Source organism: Anomalospiza imberbis, chromosome 3 (assembly GCF_031753505.1).
Source record: "Anomalospiza imberbis isolate Cuckoo-Finch-1a 21T00152 chromosome 3, ASM3175350v1, whole genome shotgun sequence".
Classification (NCBI taxonomy): domain Eukaryota; kingdom Metazoa; phylum Chordata; class Aves; order Passeriformes; family Viduidae; genus Anomalospiza; species Anomalospiza imberbis.
This window is the reverse complement of record NC_089683.1, coordinates 2,126,587-2,145,060: the sequence shown is the minus strand read 5'-3', so window position 1 is coordinate 2,145,060 and position 18,474 is coordinate 2,126,587. Positions and strand designations below refer to the sequence as shown.

Below are 18,474 nucleotides of genomic sequence, written 5' to 3'. Positions count from 1 at the left end.
GGGGGAAGGAATCGGAAAAGGGATGGGAAAAGGGATGGTCTGAGCGTCACCGAGGCTGAGGGAGCGGCTCCGCGCCTGAGGGGGGCACGGCACGGGAAAATGGGAAAAAAGGGGGAAAATGGGGAGAAAGGGGGAAAATGGGGAGAAAAAGGTCAGGGTGAGGGGTTTTGGGGGGGTCTGTGCAAAAAAAGTGTGCTTGGCTGGAAAGGGGGGGAGTGGGGAAGGGGGGGAAAAGGGCGGGAAAAAAGGGCGGGAAAAAGAGGGGGGAAAAGAGGAAAATGGAGGAAAAAAGGAGGAAAAAAGGAAAAAAAGCGAAAAAGGACGAGGAAAAAGAAGGAAAAGGACAAGAGAAAACAAGGAAAAAAGGGGGGATGGGATGGGAATAGGGATGGGAAAAGGGATGGTCTGAGGGTCACCGAGGCTGAGGGAGCGGCTCCGCGCCTGAGGGGGGCACGGCACGGGAACGGGGAGAAATGGGGGGAAAATGGGGAAAAAGGGGGAAAATGGGGAGAAAAAGGTCAGGGTGAGGGGTTTTGGGGGGGTCTGTGCAAAAAAAGTGTGCTTGGCTGGAAAGGGGGGGAGTGGGGAAGGGGGGAAAAAGGGCGGGAAAAAAGGGCGGGGAAAAGAGGAAGAAGGGAGGAAAAAAGGGGGAAAAGGGAGGAAAAAAGGAAGAAAAAGAGAATAGGAAAAAGAAGGAAAAGGACAAGAGAAAACAAGGAAAAAAGTGGGGAAGGGATGGGAAGATGGGAAAAGGGATGGGAAAAGGGATGGTCTGAGGGTCACCAAGGCTGAGGGAGCGGCTCCGCGCCTGAGGGGGGCACGGCACGGGAAAATGGGGAAAAAGGGGGGGAAATGGGGAAAAAAGGGGGGAAATGGGGAGAAAAAGGTCAGGGTGAGGGGTTTTGGGGGGTCTGTGCAAAAAAAGTGTGCTTGGCTGGAAAGGGGGGGAGTGGGGAAGGGGGGAAAAAGGGCGGGAAAAAAGGGCGGGAAAAGAGGAAGAAGGGAGGAAAAAAGGGGGAAAAGGGAGGAAAAAAGGAAGAAAAAGAGAATAGGAAAAAGAAGGAAAAGGACAAGAGAAAACAAGGAAAAAAGTGGGGAAGGGATGGGAAGATGGGAAAAGGGATGGGAAAAGGGATGGTCTGAGGGTCACCAAGGCTGAGGGAGCGGCTCCGCGCCTGAGGGGGGCACGGCACGGGAATGGGGAGAAATGGGGGGGAAAATGGGAAAAAAGGGGGAAAATGGGGGGAGAAAGGTCAGGGTGAGGGGTTTTGGGGGGTCTGGGCAAAAAAAGTGTGCTTGGCTGGAAAGGGGGGAGTGGGGAAGGGGGGGAAAAAGGGCGGGGAAAAAAGGGCGGGAAAAAGAGGGAGGAAAAGAGGAAGAAAGGAGGAAAAAGGGAGGAAAAAAAGGAGGAAAAAAGGAAAAAAAGGAGCGAAAAAGGACGAGGAAAAAGAAGGAAAAAGACAAAAGAAAACAAGGAAAAAAGGGGGGATGAGATGGGAAAAGGGATGGGAAAAGGGATGGGAAAAGGGATGGTCTGAGGGTCACCGAGGCTGAGGGAGCGGCTCCGTGCCTGAGGGGGGCACGGCACGGGAAAATGGGAAAAAAGGGGGGAAAATGGGGAAAAAAGGGGAAAATGGGGGAGAAAAAGGTCAGGGTGAGGGGTTTTGTGGGGTCTGTGCAAAAAAAGTGTGCTTGGCTGGAAAGGGGGGGAGTGGGGAAGGGGGGAAAAAGGGCGGGAAAAAAGGGCAGGAAAAGAGGGGGGAAAAGAGGAAGAAAGGAGGAAAAAGGGAGGAAAAAAGTGCAGGAAAAAGAAAAAATGGAGGAAAAAGGACAGAAAAACAGCATGGGAAAAGGGAGTGAAAAAGGAGCAGAAAAGGAGGAGAAAAGTTTGGAAATTAAGGGGAAAAGGAGGGAAAAAGGAGAGAGAAAAAAAGGAAAAATGGGTGAAGGGATGGGAAAAGGGAGGGGAAAAGAAAAAAAGGTGGGGAAAAAGGACAAGGAAAAAGAAGGAAAAGGACAAGAGAAGACAAGGAAAAAGGGGGGAAGAGATGGGAAAAGGCAGGAAAGAAGGAGGGAGAAGGAGGGGAAAAGAAGGGAAAAAGGAGGGGACAAGGAAAGAAAAAGGGATGGAAAAAGGACTGAGAAAAAAGGATAAAGCAGGGAAGGGATGGAAAAAAGGGGACAAAGGAGGGGGAAAGGAGGAGAAAAAGAAGGGAAAAGAAGGGAGAAAAAGAAGGGGACTGGAGGGGAAAAGGAGGGAAAAGGAAGGGAAAGGGAACAGAGAAAACAAGGAAAAATGGGAGGAAGGGATGGGAAAAGAGAGGGAAAAGGAAGGAAAAGAGATGGGGAAGAAAGAGGGGGAAAGGAGGGAAATTGAGGGAAAAAGAGGGGGAAAAGGAGGGGAAAGGAGGGAAAAGGAGGAAAAAGGGAAGAAAAAAGAGGAGCAAGGAGGAAAAAAGGAGGAAAAAAGAGGAGAAAGGAGGAAAAAAGGAAAAAAGAGGAGAAAGGAGGCTCTGGCTCATGCAGGGCACAGCTGGCAGAGGTGGCACAGGTGGCACTGACAGGTGACAGGGACGGCAGTGGGGAGGTGGCACTCGAACAGGGGGAGGTGGCACTCGAACAAGGGGAGGTGGCACTCGAACAGAGGGAGGTGGCACTCGAACAGGGGGAGGTGGCACTCACCGGTGACAGGGAAGGCACTGGGGAGGTGGCACTCGAACAGGGGGAGGTGGCACTCGAACAGGGGGAGGTGGCACTCGAACAGGAGGAGGTGGCACTCGAACAGGGGGAGGTGGCACTCACCGGTGACAGGGACGGCATTGGGGGGAGGTGGCACTCGAACAGGGGGAGGTGGCACTCACCGGTGACAGGGACGGCATTGGGGGGAGGTGGCACTCGAACAGGGGGAGGTGGCACTCGAACAGGGGGAGGTGGCACTCACCGGTGACAGGGATGGCAGTGGGGAGGTGGCACTCGAACAGGGGGAGGTGGCACTCGAACAGGGGGAGGTGGCACTCACCGGTGACAGGGATGGCAGTGGGGAGGTGGCACTCGAACAGGGGGAGGTGGCACTCGAACAGGGGGAGGTGGCACTCACCGGTGACAGGGACGGCAGTGGGGAGGTGGCACTCGAACAGGGGGAGGTGGCACACGAACAAGGGGAGGTGGCACTCACCGGTGACAGGGATGGCACTGGGGGGAGGTGGCACTCGAACAGGGGGAGGTGGCACTCGAACAAGGGGAGGTGGCACTCGAACAGGGGGAGGTGGCACTCACCGGTGACAGGGAAGGCAGGGGGAGGTGGCACTCGAACAAGGGGAGGTGGCACTCGAACAAGGGGAGGTGGCACTCACCGGTGACAGGGATGGCAGTGGGGAGGTGGCACTCGAACAGGGGGAGGTGGCACTCGAACAGGGGGAGGTGGCACTCACCGGTGACAGGGACGGCAGTGGGGAGGTGGCACTCGAACAGGGGGAGGTGGCACACGAACAAGGGGAGGTGGCACTCACCGGTGACAGGGATGGCACTGGGGGGAGGTGGCACTCGAACAGGGGGAGGTGGCACTCGAACAAGGGGAGGTGGCACTCGAACAGGGGGAGGTGGCACTCACCGGTGACAGGGAAGGCAGGGGGAGGTGGCACTCGAACAAGGGGAGGTGGCACTCGAACAAGGGGAGGTGGCACTCACCGGTGACAGGGATGGCAGTGGGGAGGTGGCACTCGAACAGGGGGAGGTGGCACTCGAACAGGGGGAGGTGGCACTCACCGGTGACAAGGAGGGCAGGGGGAGGTGGCACTCGAACAGGGGGAGGTGGCACTCACTGGTGACAGGGACGGCAGTGGGGAGGTGGCACTTGAACAGGGGGAGGTGGCACTCGAACAGGGGGAGGTGGCACTCGAACAGGGGGAGGTGGCACTCGAACAGGAGGAGGTGGCACTCACCGGTGACAGGGACGGCAGTGGGGAGGTGGCACTTGAACAGGGGGAGGTGGCACTCACCGGTGACAGGGACGGCATTGGGGGGAGGTGGCACTCGAACAGGGGGAGGTGGCACTCACCGGTGACAGGGACGGCAGTGGGGAGGTGGCAGCAGCCCAGCTGATGCTGGTGAAGATGTGGGGGGACACCGGGATTTGGATGGAGGGCAGAGCCTGGGGACAGGAACGGGGACAGGGTCAGCTCTGGGAATGTCCCACCCCATGGGAATGTCCCATTCCTGTGGGAATCCCCCATTCCCTAAAAATCCCCCATTCCCTGGGAATCCCCCATCCCATGGGAATCTCCCATTCCCTAAAAATCCCCCACTCCATAAAAATCCCCCACTCCATAAAAATCCCCCATCCCATGGGAATCTCCCATTCCCTAAAAATTCCCCAATCACTAAAAATCTACCATTCCCTAAAAATCCCCCATTCCACGGGAATCCCCCATTCCTGTGGGAATCCCCCATTCTCTAAAAATTCCCCAATCCCTAAAAATCCCCCATTCCCTAAAAATCCCCCATTCCCTGGGGATCCCCGTGCCCTCCTCCCTGCTGTCACACGAGCGGTGGCCCCGGTGTCACCTCTGTGGGGACACGGCCGCATCTCCACTCCCGCACCCTAAAACCCCAAATCCCCCCCGGATTTCTGCTTTTCCACCCATTCTGGGAGGTGTCCTGCCGGTGGCACGGCCACCCCCTGGGAGGTGACATTTCCTGGGAGGTGACATTCCCTGGGAGGTGCCATCCCTTGGGGACAAGGACACGGGGTGCCCACAACGGGGCCACAGCTCCGTGTTCTTAAATCTCCTGTGCGGGATCTGTGGGCGTGGCACATTCCAGTGGGGACAGAGCTGGGAGCCACACCCGGCAGGGGACGCCAGGGGACACCAGGGGACACAAATCCCTGAGTTAGGGACAGGGACAAGGACAGAAATCCCTGAGTTAGGGACACCAGGGGACAGGGACACAAATCCCTGAATTAGGGACAGGGACACAAATCCCTGAGCCAGGGGACAGGGAGATGGGACAGGGACACAAATCCTGGAATGTCCCCAGGGACATCCCCAGCGATGCCACCAGCTCTGTCCCCAGCCATGTCCCCACGGATGTCCCCAGGATGTCTCAGCCTGTCCCCAATGTCCCCATCCCCGTGTCCCCACGGATGTTCCCCAGTCCCCTATCCCCAGCCACGTCCCCATGGATGTCCCCATGGATGTCTGCAGCCATGTCCCCATGGATGTCCCCAGCCGTGTCCCCATGAATGTCCCCATGAATGTCCCCAGCTCTACCCCCAGGGATGTCTCCACCATGTCCCCCTGATGTCCCCATGGATGTCCCCAGCCGTGTCCCCATGAATGTCCCCACAGACGTCCCCACGGATGTCCCCAGCTCTACCCCCAGGGATGTCTCCACCATGTCCCCCCGATGTCCCCAGGGATGTCCCTGGTTGTGTCCCAGCTCTGTCCCCAGCTTATCCCCAGATGTGTCCCCACTGTCCCCATGGATGTCCCCACTCTGTCCCTATGGATGTCCCCACCATGTCCCCCAGATGTCCCCAGCGATATCCCTGTGCTGTCTCCAGCCACGTCCCAGCTCTATCCCCAGCTCTGTCACCAGCCATGTCCCCGATGTCCCCATGGATGTCCCCATGTCCCCATACTGTCACCAGGGATGTCCCAAGCCATGTCCCAGCTCTATCCCCAGCTCTGTCGCCAGCCATGTCCCCGATGTCCCTATGGATGTCCCCATGTCCCCATACTGTCACCAGGGATGTCCCCAGCCACGTCCCAGCTCTATCCCCAGCCATGTCCCCAGTTCTGTCCCCAGCCATGTCCCCACTGTCCCCATGGATGTCCCTGTGCTGTCCCCAGGGATGTCCCCAGCCGTGTCCCCAGGGATGTCCCCAGCCATGTCCCCGATGTCCCCATGGATGTCCATGCTGTCCCCAGGGATGTCCCCAGCCATGTCCCCGGTGTCCCCAGGGCTGTCACCTGGTAGGCGTGGTCGGCCTGGATGTGCCAGAAGGAGCCGGGGGCCGAGTGGCTCAGGCCAGGCTGGCCCGGGCCGGGCTGGATGACGATGGGGGCAGAGCAGGACATGGCCCCGCTGGCACCGGGGGACAGCGGTGGCACCGGGGACAGCAGTGACAGCGGGGACAGCGGGCGGTGGCAGCTCCGGGGGCGGCTCCTTGGGCACCCGCAGCTCGGTGTAGTAGAAATCCTCCTCGCGCTCGGAGCCGTCCCTGCCGGACACGGGGATACGGGTGACAACGGCACGGGGACACGGGGACACGGGTGACAACAGCATGGGGACATGGGTGACAACAGCACGGGGACACGGGGACACGGGGACACGGGTGACAACAGCACAGGGACACGGGGACACGGGTGACAACAGCACGGGGACACGGGTGACAACAGCACGGGGACATGGGTGACAACACAGGGACTATGGCTTCGGTGACATGGAAGTGCCCACTTCCCGCGGGAATCAGGAATTCCAGAGGGATGAATCCCATGGATTCAACAGAACCTGAACTGCCCCAGGCCACAAATTCCCAAAAGCTGAAGGGAACTCCTGGAATGTCCCAGAAGTTGGGGACACAACGGTGGCTTCGGTGAAGTGGAAGAGCCCATTTCCCACGGGATTTCCCGCAGGAATCGGGAATTCCGGAGGGATAAATCCCATGGATGTGAGGGTTGGGAAGGGATGGGATTTCCCACAGGAATCGGGAATTCCAGATGGATAAATCCCGTGGATGTGAGGGTTGGGAAGGGATGGGATTTCCCGCAGGAATCGGGAATTCCAGATGGATAAATCCCATGGATGTGAGGGTTGGGAAGGGATGGGATTTCCCACAGGAATCGGGAATTCCAGATGGATAAATCCCATGGATTTGAGGGTTGGGAAGGGATGGGATTTCCTGCAGGAATTGGGAATTCCGGAGGGATAAATCCCACAGATTTTGGGATTGGGGACTTCGGGAATTCTGGGAATTCCGGACCCCCTGCCTTACCCCAGGTGCTGGGTGCGGATGTGGCGCTTGATGCCGACGCCGGAGCGCAGGACTTTGCCGCAGCCGGGCCAGAGGCACTTGAACATCAGCTTCGCCGAGTTCTGGGGACAAACAGCGCCGTCACCCCCGGCCGGTGGCACCGTCCCCTCCCCGGTGGCACCCGGGACATCGGCACCCACCTTCCTGCGGCGCGGCGCGGGCTCGTCCGGTGCCGAGGGCTCGGGGTCGGTGTCGAAGCCGTCATCGCTCAGAGAGGACGCGGTGGCACCGCCAGCGTGGTGAGGAGGGGATGCGGCGGCACTGCCAGGGCGGTGGGGAGGGGACGCGGCGGCACCGCCAGGGCGGTGGGGAGGGGACGCGGTGGCAGTGCCGGGGAAGTGAGATGGGGACGCAGTGGCACTGCCAGCATGGTGAAGAGGGGACGCGGCGGCGCCGCCGGGGCAGTGGGGAGGGGACGCGGTGGCACCGCCAGCATGGTGAGGAGGGGACGCGGTGGCAGTGCCGGGGCAGTGGGGAGGGGACGCGGTGGCAGTGCCAGGTCGGTGGGGAGGGGACGCGGCAGCGCCGCCGGGGCAGTGGGGAGGGGACGCGGTGGCGCTGCCGGCGCTGCTCCAGTGGCCGCTGGTGGTGCTGCTGCCGCTGTCCGACACGTCCCCGCCGTCCTTCCAGGGGTCACCGGCTGCCTGCGAGGCTGACGGAGGGGACGCGGTGGCGCTGTCACCGAGGGGACGCGGTGGCGCGGTCACCGAGGGGACGCGGTGGCGCTGTCACCGAGGGGACGCGGTGGCGCTGTCACCGAGGGGACGCGGGTGGCGTCACCGAGGGGACGCGGTGGCGCGGTCACCGAGGGGACGCTGGGGACAGCTGAGCCCCTGAGGGGACACTAAACCCCCACTGCACCCCAATAACCCCTCACTGGAACTCCATGCCGGGACCCTCCCGTGCCTTCCCTGCCGCGCTGCTCTGTGTGTGCCTGTCTGTCTGTCTGTCTGTGTCCGTGTGTGTCTGTCTGTCTGTCTGTGTCCGTGTGCGCGCATCTGTCTGTCTGTCGGTGTCCATGTGTGTGTGTGCCTGTCTGTCTGTCTGTCTGTGTCCGTGTGTGTCTGTCTGTCTGTCTGTGTCCGTGCGTGTGTGCCTGTCTGTCTGTCAGTGTCCATGTGTGTGTGTGTCTGTCTGTCTGTCGGCGTTCACGTGTGTGTGTCTGTCTGTCTGTCTGTTGGTGTCTGTGTGTGTGTGTCTGTCTGTGTCCGTGTGTGTCTGTCTGTCTGTGTGTGCCTCTCTGTCTTCTGTGTGTGTGCCTGTCTGTGTCTGTGTGCCTGTCTGTCTGTCTGTGTGTCCATCTGTGTGTCTGTGTGTCCATCTGTGTACCTGTGTGTGTGTATCCATGTGTGTCTGTGTGTCCATCCGTGTGTCTGTGTGTCCATCCGTGTGTCTGTGTGTGTATCCGTGTGTGTCTGTGTATCCGTGTCTGTGTCCGTGTGAGTATCCATGTGTGTCTGTGTGTCCATCCGTGTGTCTGTGTGTCCATCCGTGTGTCTGTGTGTCTGTGTCCGTGTGTGTCTGTGTATCCGTGTCTGTGTCCGTGTGAGTATCCATGTGTGTCTGTGTGTCCATCTGTGTGTCTGTGTGTCCATCCGTGTCTGTCTGTGTGTCTGTGTCCGTGTGTGTCTGTGTATCCGAGTCTGTGTCTGTGTGTGTATCCATGTGTGTCTGTGTGTCCATCTGTGTGTCTGTGTGTCCATCCGTGTCTGTCTGTGTGTCTGTGTCCGTGTGTGTCTGTGTATCCGAGTCTGTGTCTGTGTGTGTATCCATGTGTGTCTGTGTGTCCATCTGTGTGTCTGTGTGTCCATCTGTGTCTGTGTCCATCCGTGTGTCCGTGTGTCTGTGTCCGTGTGTGTCTGTGTATCCGTGTCTGTGTCTGTGTATCCATGTGTGAGTGTCTGTGCGTCCATGCGTGTGTGTCTGTGTGTCTGTCTGTGTCTGTGTGTCTGTCTCTCTGTGTCTGAGTGTCCGTGTCCGTGTGTCTGTCCGTGTCTGAGTATCTGTCTGTGTCTGTCTGTGTGTGTCTGTCTGTGTCTGTGTGTCTGTGTGTGTCTGTGCCTGAGTGTCCGTGTCCGTGTGTCTGTCCGTGTCTGAGTGTCTATGTCTGTCTGTGTGTGTCTGTCTGTGTCCGTCTGTTCCTGTGCGTCCGTGTCTGTGTCTCTCTGTCTGTGTGCCCGTCTATGTCTGTCTGTCTGTCTGTGTCTGCGTGTTTTTATCTGTCTGTGTGTGTCCGTCTGTCTGCGCGTGCGTGCCGGTGCCCTCGTGGCTCCTGCCCGCTGGCGCAGGACGCTCTCGGGGAAGGCTGCGGCCGCGCCCACCGTGGGCCGCAACGAGTGGCGCCCGAACGGGGACCTTTGTCCCCTTCCACCGCTGAACAGCGTCCCCAGCACGGCCACGATCTGAGCCACCTTCGGGCCAGCCACGAGGGCAACCTCTGAGCTTGACCAGGGCGCGCCGAGGGGAGAGCGGCCACCGCGCCGAGTCGCGGACTGGAGGGTCACGGTCCTCCACCGTCCCCCACCATGGACCGCAACAATCACCGTGGGGACATGGTGGCACTGTCACCTGGGGACACAGGGACATCAGAACCCCCGAGGAGACACGATGCCATTGTCACTTGGGGACACAGGGACATCTGAACCCCCGAGGAGACACGGCGGCATTGTCACTTGGGGACACAGGGACATCTGAGCCCCCGAGGAGACACGGTGCCATCGTCACTTGGGGACACAGGGACATCTGAACCCCCGAGGAGACACGGTGGCATCATCACTTGGGGACACAGGGACATCTGAACCCCCGAGGAGACATGGTGACATTGTCACCTAGGGACACAGGGACATCTGAACCCCTGAGGAGACACGGTGACATTGTCACCTGGGGACACAGGGACATCTGAGCCCCCGAGGAGACACGGTGACATTGTCACCTAGGGACACAGGGACATCTGAGCCCCCGAGGAGACACGGTGACATTGTCACCTGGGGACACAGGGACATCTGAGCCCCCGAGGAGACACGGTGACATTGTCACCTGGGGACACAGGGACATCTGAACCCCCGAGGAGACACGGTGGCATTGTCACTTGGGGACACAGGGACATCTGAGCCCCCGAGGAGACATGGTGGCATGGTCACTTGGGGACACAGGGACATCTGAATCCCTGAGGAGACACAGTGGCATGGTCACCTTGGGGACACAGGGACATCTGAACCCCCGAGGAGACACGGTGCCATTGTCACCTGGGGACACAGGGACATCTGAACCCCCGAGGAGACACGGTGGCATCGTCACCTGGGGACAGCTGAACCCCTGAGGGGACACGGTGCCAATGTCACCTCGGGGACAGCTGAACCCTGGAGAGGACACGGTGCCATTGTCACCTCGAGGACAGCTGAACCCTGGAGAGGACACGGTGCCATTGTCACCTCGAGGACAGCTGAACCCTGGAGAGGACACGGTGCCATTGTCACCTCGAGGACAGCTGAACCCCAGAGGGGACACGGTGCCATTGTCACCTCGGGGACAGCTGAACCCCTGAGGGGACACGGTGCCATTGTCACCTCAGGGACAACTGAACCCCTGAGGGGAGACGGTGCCATTGTCACCTCGGGGTGAACCTCTGAGGGGACACTGCCACTGTCACCTCAGGGACAACCGAACCCCTGAGGGAACACTGTCATCTTGGGGACAACTGAACCCTTGAGGGGACATGGGGCCACCATCACCTCAGGGACAAATGAACTCCTCTGTGGGGATGGGACACGGTGCCATTGTCACCTCGGGGACAACTGAACCCCTGAGGGGACACTGCCACTGTCACTTTGGGGACACAGTGCCACTGTCACCTCGGGGACACAGGGACATCAAATGAACCGCTCTGCAGGGACACAGTGCCACTGTCACATCGGGGACAGCTGAACCCCTGAGGGGATACGGTGCCATTGTCACCTCGGGGACAGCTGAACCCCTGAGGGGATACGGTGCCATTGTCACCTCGGGGACAGCTGAAGCCCTGAGGGGACACGGTGCCATTGTCACCTCAGGGACAGCTGAACCCTGGAGAGGACACGGTGCCACTGTCACCTTGAGGACAGCTGAACCCTGGAGAGGACACGGTGCCATTGTCACCTCGGGGACAGCTGAACTCCTGAGGGGAGACGGTGCCATTGTCACCTCGGGGACAGCTGAACCCCTGAGGGGACACGGTGCCATCGTCACCTCGGGGACAGCTGAACCCTGGAGAGGACACGGTGCCATTGTCACCTCGGGGACAGCTGAACCCCAGAGGGGACACGGTGCCATTGTCACCTCAGGGACAGCTGAACCCTGGAGGGGACACGGTGCCATTGTCACCTTGGGGACAGCTGAACCCTGGAGAGGACACGGTGCCATTGTCACCTCGAGGACAGCTGAACCCCAGAGGGGACACAGTGCCATTGTCACCTCGGGGACAGCTGAACCCTGGAGAGGACACGGTGCCATTGTCACCTCGAGGACAGCTGAACCCTGGAGAGGACACGGTGCCATTGTCACCTCGAGGACAGCTGAACCCTGGAGAGGACACGGTGCCATTGTCACCTCGGGGACAGCTGAACCCCTGAGGGGACACGGTGCCATTGTCACCTCGGGGACAGCTGAACCCTGGAGAGGACACGGTGCCATTGTCACCTCAGGGACAGCTGAACCCTGGAGAGGACACGGTGCCATTGTCACCTCGGGGACAGCTGAACCCTGGAGAGGACACGGTGCCATTGTCACCTCGGGGACAGCTGAACCCTGGAGAGGACACGGTGCCATTGTCACCTCGAGGACAACTGAACCCCTGAGGGGACACGGTGCCATTGTCACCTCAGGGACAGCTGAACCCTGGAGAGGACACGGTGCCATTGTCACCTCGAGGACAGCTGAACCCCAGAGGGGACACGGTGCCATTGTCACCTCGAGGACAGCTGAACCCTGGAGAGGACACGGTGCCATTGTCACCTCAGGGACAGCTGAACCCTGGAGAGGACACGGTGCCATTGTCACCTCGGGGACAGCTGAACCCTGGAGAGGACACGGTGCCATTGTCACCTCGGGGACAGCTGAACCCCTGAGGGGACACGGTGCCATTGTCACCTCGAGGACAGCTGAACCCTGGAGAGGACACGGTGCCATTGTCACCTCGGGGACAGCTGAACCCCTGAGAGGACACGGTGCCATTGTCACCTCGGGGACAGCTGAACCCTGGAGAGGACACGGTGCCATTGTCACCTCGGGGACAACGTTCTTCCTCTGAAACCCCACTCCGCTTGGGATTTTGGGTTTAATCCAGGGAAATTCCCGGAGCGATCCCAACTTTTATCCCGAACTCCGCTGCCTCTCCCTGTTTATCCCACTCCTCCCCGGGGCCAGCCCCGGGTTTGTCCCTTTCGTGCCACCCCCGGGTGACACCGGGCGTTTCCCACGGCTCCCGGGGTTATTTTTATCCATCCCGATATTTTTATCCATCCCGGGAGCCGCTGACTCCTCGGGAATGAGGCAGCTCCCAAAAAAAGCCGTGACCGGGAATTGTCCCCTCCCTGGGGGTGGCACCGAGGGGACACCCAGAGCTCTGCCAGGATCCAGAGGGAGTTTTCCTCTCTGGAATTCCCTGGGATCAGGGAGCAGCCAGGTGGGATCGGGATTTCTCCCCAACTGTTCCAGGGAGTTTCAGGTTGGATTTTGGGAACAATTTCTTCCCCATTCCCAAAGGAATTCCAAATCCCTGTGCAAGTGACACTTGGGGACACGGACCTGGAATTGGCTGAGAGAAGGAATTTTAGAATTTTTCCCAGGAAAGGGACTCAAGTTCTTCCAGGAGAAGTTCAGGTTGGATTTGGGGAACAATTCCTGCCTGGAAAGGGTTTTCCAGGAGGTTTGGAATCCCCAGTCCCAGAGAATTCCAAATCCCTGTGCAAGTGACACTTGGGGACACGGATCTGGAATTCCCTGACGGGAGGAACTGGGATTTCTCCCAAACTGTTCCAGGGATTTTCAGGTTGGATTTTGGGAACAATTCCTGCCTGGAAAGGGATGCCCAGGGAAGTTTGGAATCCCCAGTCCCAGAGGAATTCCAAATCCCTGTGGAAGTGGCACCTGGGGACACAGATCTGGAATTCCCTGATAGGAGGAACTGGGATTTCTCCCAGGGAACAGCCTCAATTGTTCCAGGAGAACTTCAGGTTGGATTTTTGGAACAATTCCTGCCTGGAAAGGGCTGCCCAGGGAGGTTTGGAATTCCCATTCCCAGAGGAATTCCAAATCCCTGCGGAAGTGGCTCTTGAGGACAGGGATCTGGAACTCCCTTTCAGGTGGGATCGGGATTTCACCCCAATTGCTCCAGGGAAGTTCAGGTGGGATTTTGGGAACAATTTCTTCCCCGTTCCCAGCGGAATTCCAAATCCCCGTTGGAGTCCCACACAATGACACAGATCTGGAATTCCCTGACAGGTGGGATCGGGATTTCACCCCAGTTGCTCCAGGGAAGTTCAGGTGGGATTTTGGGAACAATTTCTTCCCCGTTCCCAGCGGAATTCCAAATCCCCGCGGGAGTCCCACTCGGGGACACGCGTTTTCCCACCCTCAGCAATTCCCAGATTCCACGACCCCGCTGCTGCTCCAGCACCTCCCGGCCCCGATATCCCACGGGAAGGGCACGTTCCCGGGTTTCTGGGGCGGATCCATGGGATTTTTTTTGGGATGCACTCACGGGGGAGGCCGCAGGGGGGGCTCCGCAGGGCGGGGCTGCAGGAGAGGCTGGTCAGCACCATGGCCGCCACCATCTCGTCCATCTCCACGGCCGCGTCGGATCTCCTGCTCCGGGAGACGGGAAAAACGTCGGGAACGCGCCGGGAGCGACCTCTGGAGACCCCGGATATTCCCCCCAACCCCACCCGGCCTCCCCCGCACTGGGAAGGAGGGGGATGGGAAAAGAAATGGAAAATGCCGTTAATCCTAAATGGAAGCGCCCTACGGGTAATTCCCCGGAAGAGGAGGATCCATCCCTGGAATGATGAGGTGCTCCAGGATTTGGGATTCAAGTTGGGGAATTCCAGGATTTGGGATCCAAATTAGGGAATCTCAGGTGGAGAAACTCTGGGATACCCCAGGATTCAGGATCCAAATTGGGGAATCTCAGGTGGAGAAACTCTGGGATACCCCAGGATTTGGGATCCAAACTGGGATATCCCAGGATTCGGGATCCAAATGGGGGAATCCCAGGATTTGGGATCCAAACTGGGATATCCCAGGATTTGGGATTTAAATTGGGTAATCACAGGATTTGGGGTCCAAATGGGGGAATCCCAGGATTTGGGATCCATATTGGAATATCCCAGGATTTGGGATTTAAATTGGGTAATCCCAGGATTTGGGATCCAAACCAGGGAATCCCAGAATTTGGGATCCAGATGGGGAATCCCAGGATTTGGATCCAAACTGGGATATCCCAGGATTTGGGATTTAAATTGGGTAATTGCAGGATTTGGGATCCAAATGGGGGAATCCCAGGATGTGGGATCCAAACTGGGGAATCTCAGGTGGAGAAACTCTGGGATATCTCAGGATTTGGGATTCAAACTGGGATATCCCAGGATTTGGGATGTAAATTGGGGAATCCCAGGATTTAGGATGTAAATTGGGGAATCCCAGGATTTGGGATCCAAACTGGGGAATCCAAGGATTTGGGATCCAAACTGGGATATCCCAGGACTGGGGATTTAAATTGGGTAATCGCAGGATTTGGATCCAAACTGGGGAATCCCAGGATTTGGGATCCAAACTGGGCAATCCCAGGTGGAGAAACTCTGGGATTTCCCAGGATTTGGGATCCTGGGAAAAGGCACCGACCTTTTGGGAACGTCGATGTTGCTGGACACGGATCTCTCGGGAATGCTGGAAGTGGGCAGGGATGGGGCTTGGAGCGGGTCCTGCGCCCTCCAGCACGCCGGGAATCCTTGGATCTGCTCATCCAGGGAAGTGACGGGGACCTGGAAAAGGTTTGGGATCGGCTTTGGGGTCACCCGGGACCCGCCGATCCCACGGGATCCTCCTTTGGGATGAAGGATGATCCTGTCCTGCAGGGCTTGGATTTCACATTCCCAAGTTGATCCAAAAAATCTGCTCTCCCCACCCCCAGCAATCCCAAATCCAGGGATTTCCCGAGCATTGGAATTTCCACCCTCGGCAATTCCCAGACTGGACAATCCCGGGAGTCCCGGCGATTCCCAGCCCCGGGACCCAACGGGAAGAGCGCATTCCCAGATTTTTGGGGTGTATCCATGAATTTTTTTGGAACCTGCTGATCCCATGGGATCCTCGTTTGGGATGAAGGTTGATGCTGTCCTTGGATTTCAGATTCCTACGGAAATTTTAACCCTGACCCAACCCATCCCAAAAAATCTGCTCTCCCCACCCCCAGCAATCCCAAATCCAGGGATTTCCCGGGATTCCGAATGGATTTTTCCCCCATGGATTTGGGTGTTCCCAGGACTCCCAGAGTGATTCCACGTGGATAAAAGGATTAAAACCTGGATGGAAAAAGGATCCTACACTCCAGGAAGGGGAAGGAGCTGTGCAACCCCCCCTGCTCCATCCCAAATTCCCAAATTCCCTCCTGATGGGGAATTTTCCAGCCCTGTTCATGGAAAAGTCCCCCCGCCACGGGAAAATCCCTCCCTGGAATTGTCACCCCCGGGATCCCGTCCCCGCCGGCCCCACAGCGGGATCGGGACTGGGGAATCAGCACAAGGATCGAGGCTTCCCAAAAAACGGGATTGAGGATTTTCCATGGATCTCAAGGATCCAGAATCTCAGATTGGGATGGGGGAGATGGAATTCTTTTGGGAATGGGCGATTGAATTCCCTCGGGATTGAAATGTGGGAAATTTGATTCCCTCAGGACTGGAATGAGTGGGGTTTGATTCCTTTGGGACCGAAATGTGGGACCTTTAATTCCTTTGGGATTGGAATTGGGAGATTGAATTCCCTTGGGATGGGATATTTGATTCCTTTGGGATTGAGATTGGGAGATCTGATTCCTTTGGGATGGGAATTGGGAAATTTTATTCCTTTGGGATTGGAATGTGGGGGATTGAATTCCCTCAGGATTGGAACTGGGAGATGGAATTCCTTTGGGATTGGGAGATTTGATTCCCTTGGGATTGGGAGATGGAATTCCTTTGGGATTGGGAGATTTGATTCCCTGGGGATTGGGATTGGGAGATGGAATTCCTTTGGGATTGGGAGATTTGATTCCCTTGGGATTGGGAGATTGAATTCCTTTGGGATTGGAATTGGAATATTTGATTCCTTTGGGAATGGGAGATTTGATTCCCTTGGGATTGGGAGATGGAATTCCCTCAAGATTGGAATGTGGGGGATTCGATTCCCTTGGGATTAGAATTGGGAGATTGAATTCCTTTGGGATTGGAATGTGGGGGATTTGATTCCCTTGGAATTGGAACTGGGAAATTGAATTCCCTTGGGATGGGGGAGATTTGATTCCCTTGGGATTGGGAAATTGAATTCCCTTGGGATGGGGGAGATTTGATTCCCTTGGGATTGGGAAATTTAATTCCTTTGGGATTGGGAGATTTGATTCCCTTTGGATTGGGATTGGGAGACTGAATTCCCTCAGGATTGGAATTGGGAGACTGAATTCCTTTGGGATTGGGAGATTTGATTCCATTGGGACTGGGAGATTGAATTCGCTCAGGATTGGAATGTGGGAAATTTGATTCCTTTGGAATTGAGAGGTTTGATTCCTTTGGGACTGAAATGTGGGACCTTTAATTCCTATGGGATTGGAATTGGGAGATTGAATTCCTTTGGGATAGGAATTGGGAGACTGAGTTCCTTTGGGATTGAAATGTGGGAACTTTAATTCCTTTGAGATTGGAACTGGGAGATTGAACTCCTTTAGGATTGGAATGTGAGGGATCTGATTCCTTTGGGACTGGGAGACTGAATTCCCTCGGGATTGGGAGATTTGATTCCCTTGGGATTGGGAGATTTGATTCCCTTGGGAGTGGGAGATTTGATTCCCTTGGGATTGGGAGATTTGATTCCTTTGGGAGTGGGAGATTTGATTCCTTTGGGATTGGGAGATTTGATTCCTTTGGGAGTGGAATTGGGAGATTTGATTCCCTTGGGATTGGGAGATTTGATTCCCTTGGGATTGGGAGATTTGATTCCTTTGGGATTGGGAGATTTGATTCCCTTGGGATTGGGAGATTTGATTCCCTTGGGAGTGGGAGATTTGATTCCTTTGGGAGTGGAATTGGGAGATTTGATTCCTTTGGGATTGGGAGATTTGATTCCTTTGGGATTGGGACTGGGAGATTGAATTCCCTTGGGACTGGAATGTGGGAAATTTAATTTCCTTGGGATTAGAATTGGGAGATTTGATTCCCTTGGGACTGAAAAGTGGGGGATTTGATTTCCTCAAGATTGGAACTGGGAGATTGAATTCCCTCGGGATTGGAATGTGGGAACTTTAATTCCTTTGGGATTGGGATGGAAAACCAGGAGCAGCTCCTGGAAGGGAATTCCACTGGATGTTCCCAAACCAGCCCCAGCAGGACGGAAGCGCTGAGTGATCCACTTTGGACTCTTTATTCCCAAAAAAAAAGAAAAACAAAAAAACACAAACACTTTTCCCTGGAATTTGGGATTGCTCCGAAGGAAACGGATTTTGGGATTCCACCAAAAACCCCTGAGAGCCACACGCCCCCCGGGAAACGCCCCTCTGGGAAAACCCCTGGAATTTTCTCCCCCACCACGTCCCCAGGAGGTACCTGCTGCCCGTGGAGCTGCCGGAGACTTCTGGGATTCGGGAATCCGGGACTGGGGGATCCGGGACTGGGGGATCCGGGCGTCCCGTCCTCGAGCGGGGAAAATTCCGGAATCTGGGAGGCCGCCAGGATCCCGTCGGGAACGGCCACGCGGGTGCCCAGCAGGGAGCGCTTCCCCAGGCGGCGCGAGAGGACGGTGGCCATGGCGGACACGCTGGGGACAGACGGACAGACGGACACGGGGGTGGCACCGGGGACACGGGGACAGACAGATGGACATGGGGGTGGCACCGGGGACCCGGGGACAGACAGACGGACACGGGGGTGGCACCCGCAGCTGGCACTGGGGACACAGGGACAGACAGACGGACACGGGGGTGGCACCAGGGACACAGGGACAGACAGACGGACACGGGGGTGGCACCGTGGACACGGGGACAGACAGACGGACACGGGGGTGGCACTGGGGACACGGGGACAGACAGACGGACACGGGGGTGGCACCGTGGACACGGGGACAGACAGACGGACACGGGGGTGGCACCGTGGACACGGGGACAGACAGACGGACACGGGGGTGGCACTGGGGACACGGGGACAGACAGACGGACACGGGGG

The 18,474-nt window shown here is 57.5% G+C and overlaps 1 protein-coding gene across 1 annotated transcript in view; it reads right to left on the bottom strand.

The window, feature by feature from the left end:
- LOC137471961 (zinc finger protein 395-like) overlaps positions 1-18,060 on the bottom strand; it is a 21,311-nt gene extending 3,251 nt beyond the window's left edge. The window contains exons 1-10 of the mRNA XM_068186669.1: positions 17,860-18,060; positions 14,912-15,051; positions 13,773-13,876; positions 7,553-7,688; positions 7,177-7,297; positions 6,998-7,098; positions 6,155-6,223; positions 5,973-6,102; positions 4,058-4,150; positions 1,473-1,570 (exon numbers count right to left, since the gene is read on the bottom strand). Coding sequence (XP_068042770.1) covers positions 1,473-1,570; positions 4,058-4,150; positions 5,973-6,102; positions 6,155-6,223; positions 6,998-7,098; positions 7,177-7,297; positions 7,553-7,688; positions 13,773-13,876; positions 14,912-15,051; positions 17,860-18,060 — 1,193 coding nt within the window. The remainder of the gene's footprint in view (positions 1-1,472; positions 1,571-4,057; positions 4,151-5,972; positions 6,103-6,154; positions 6,224-6,997; positions 7,099-7,176; positions 7,298-7,552; positions 7,689-13,772; positions 13,877-14,911; positions 15,052-17,859) is intronic.
- Positions 18,061-18,474: the final 414 nt, after the last annotated feature.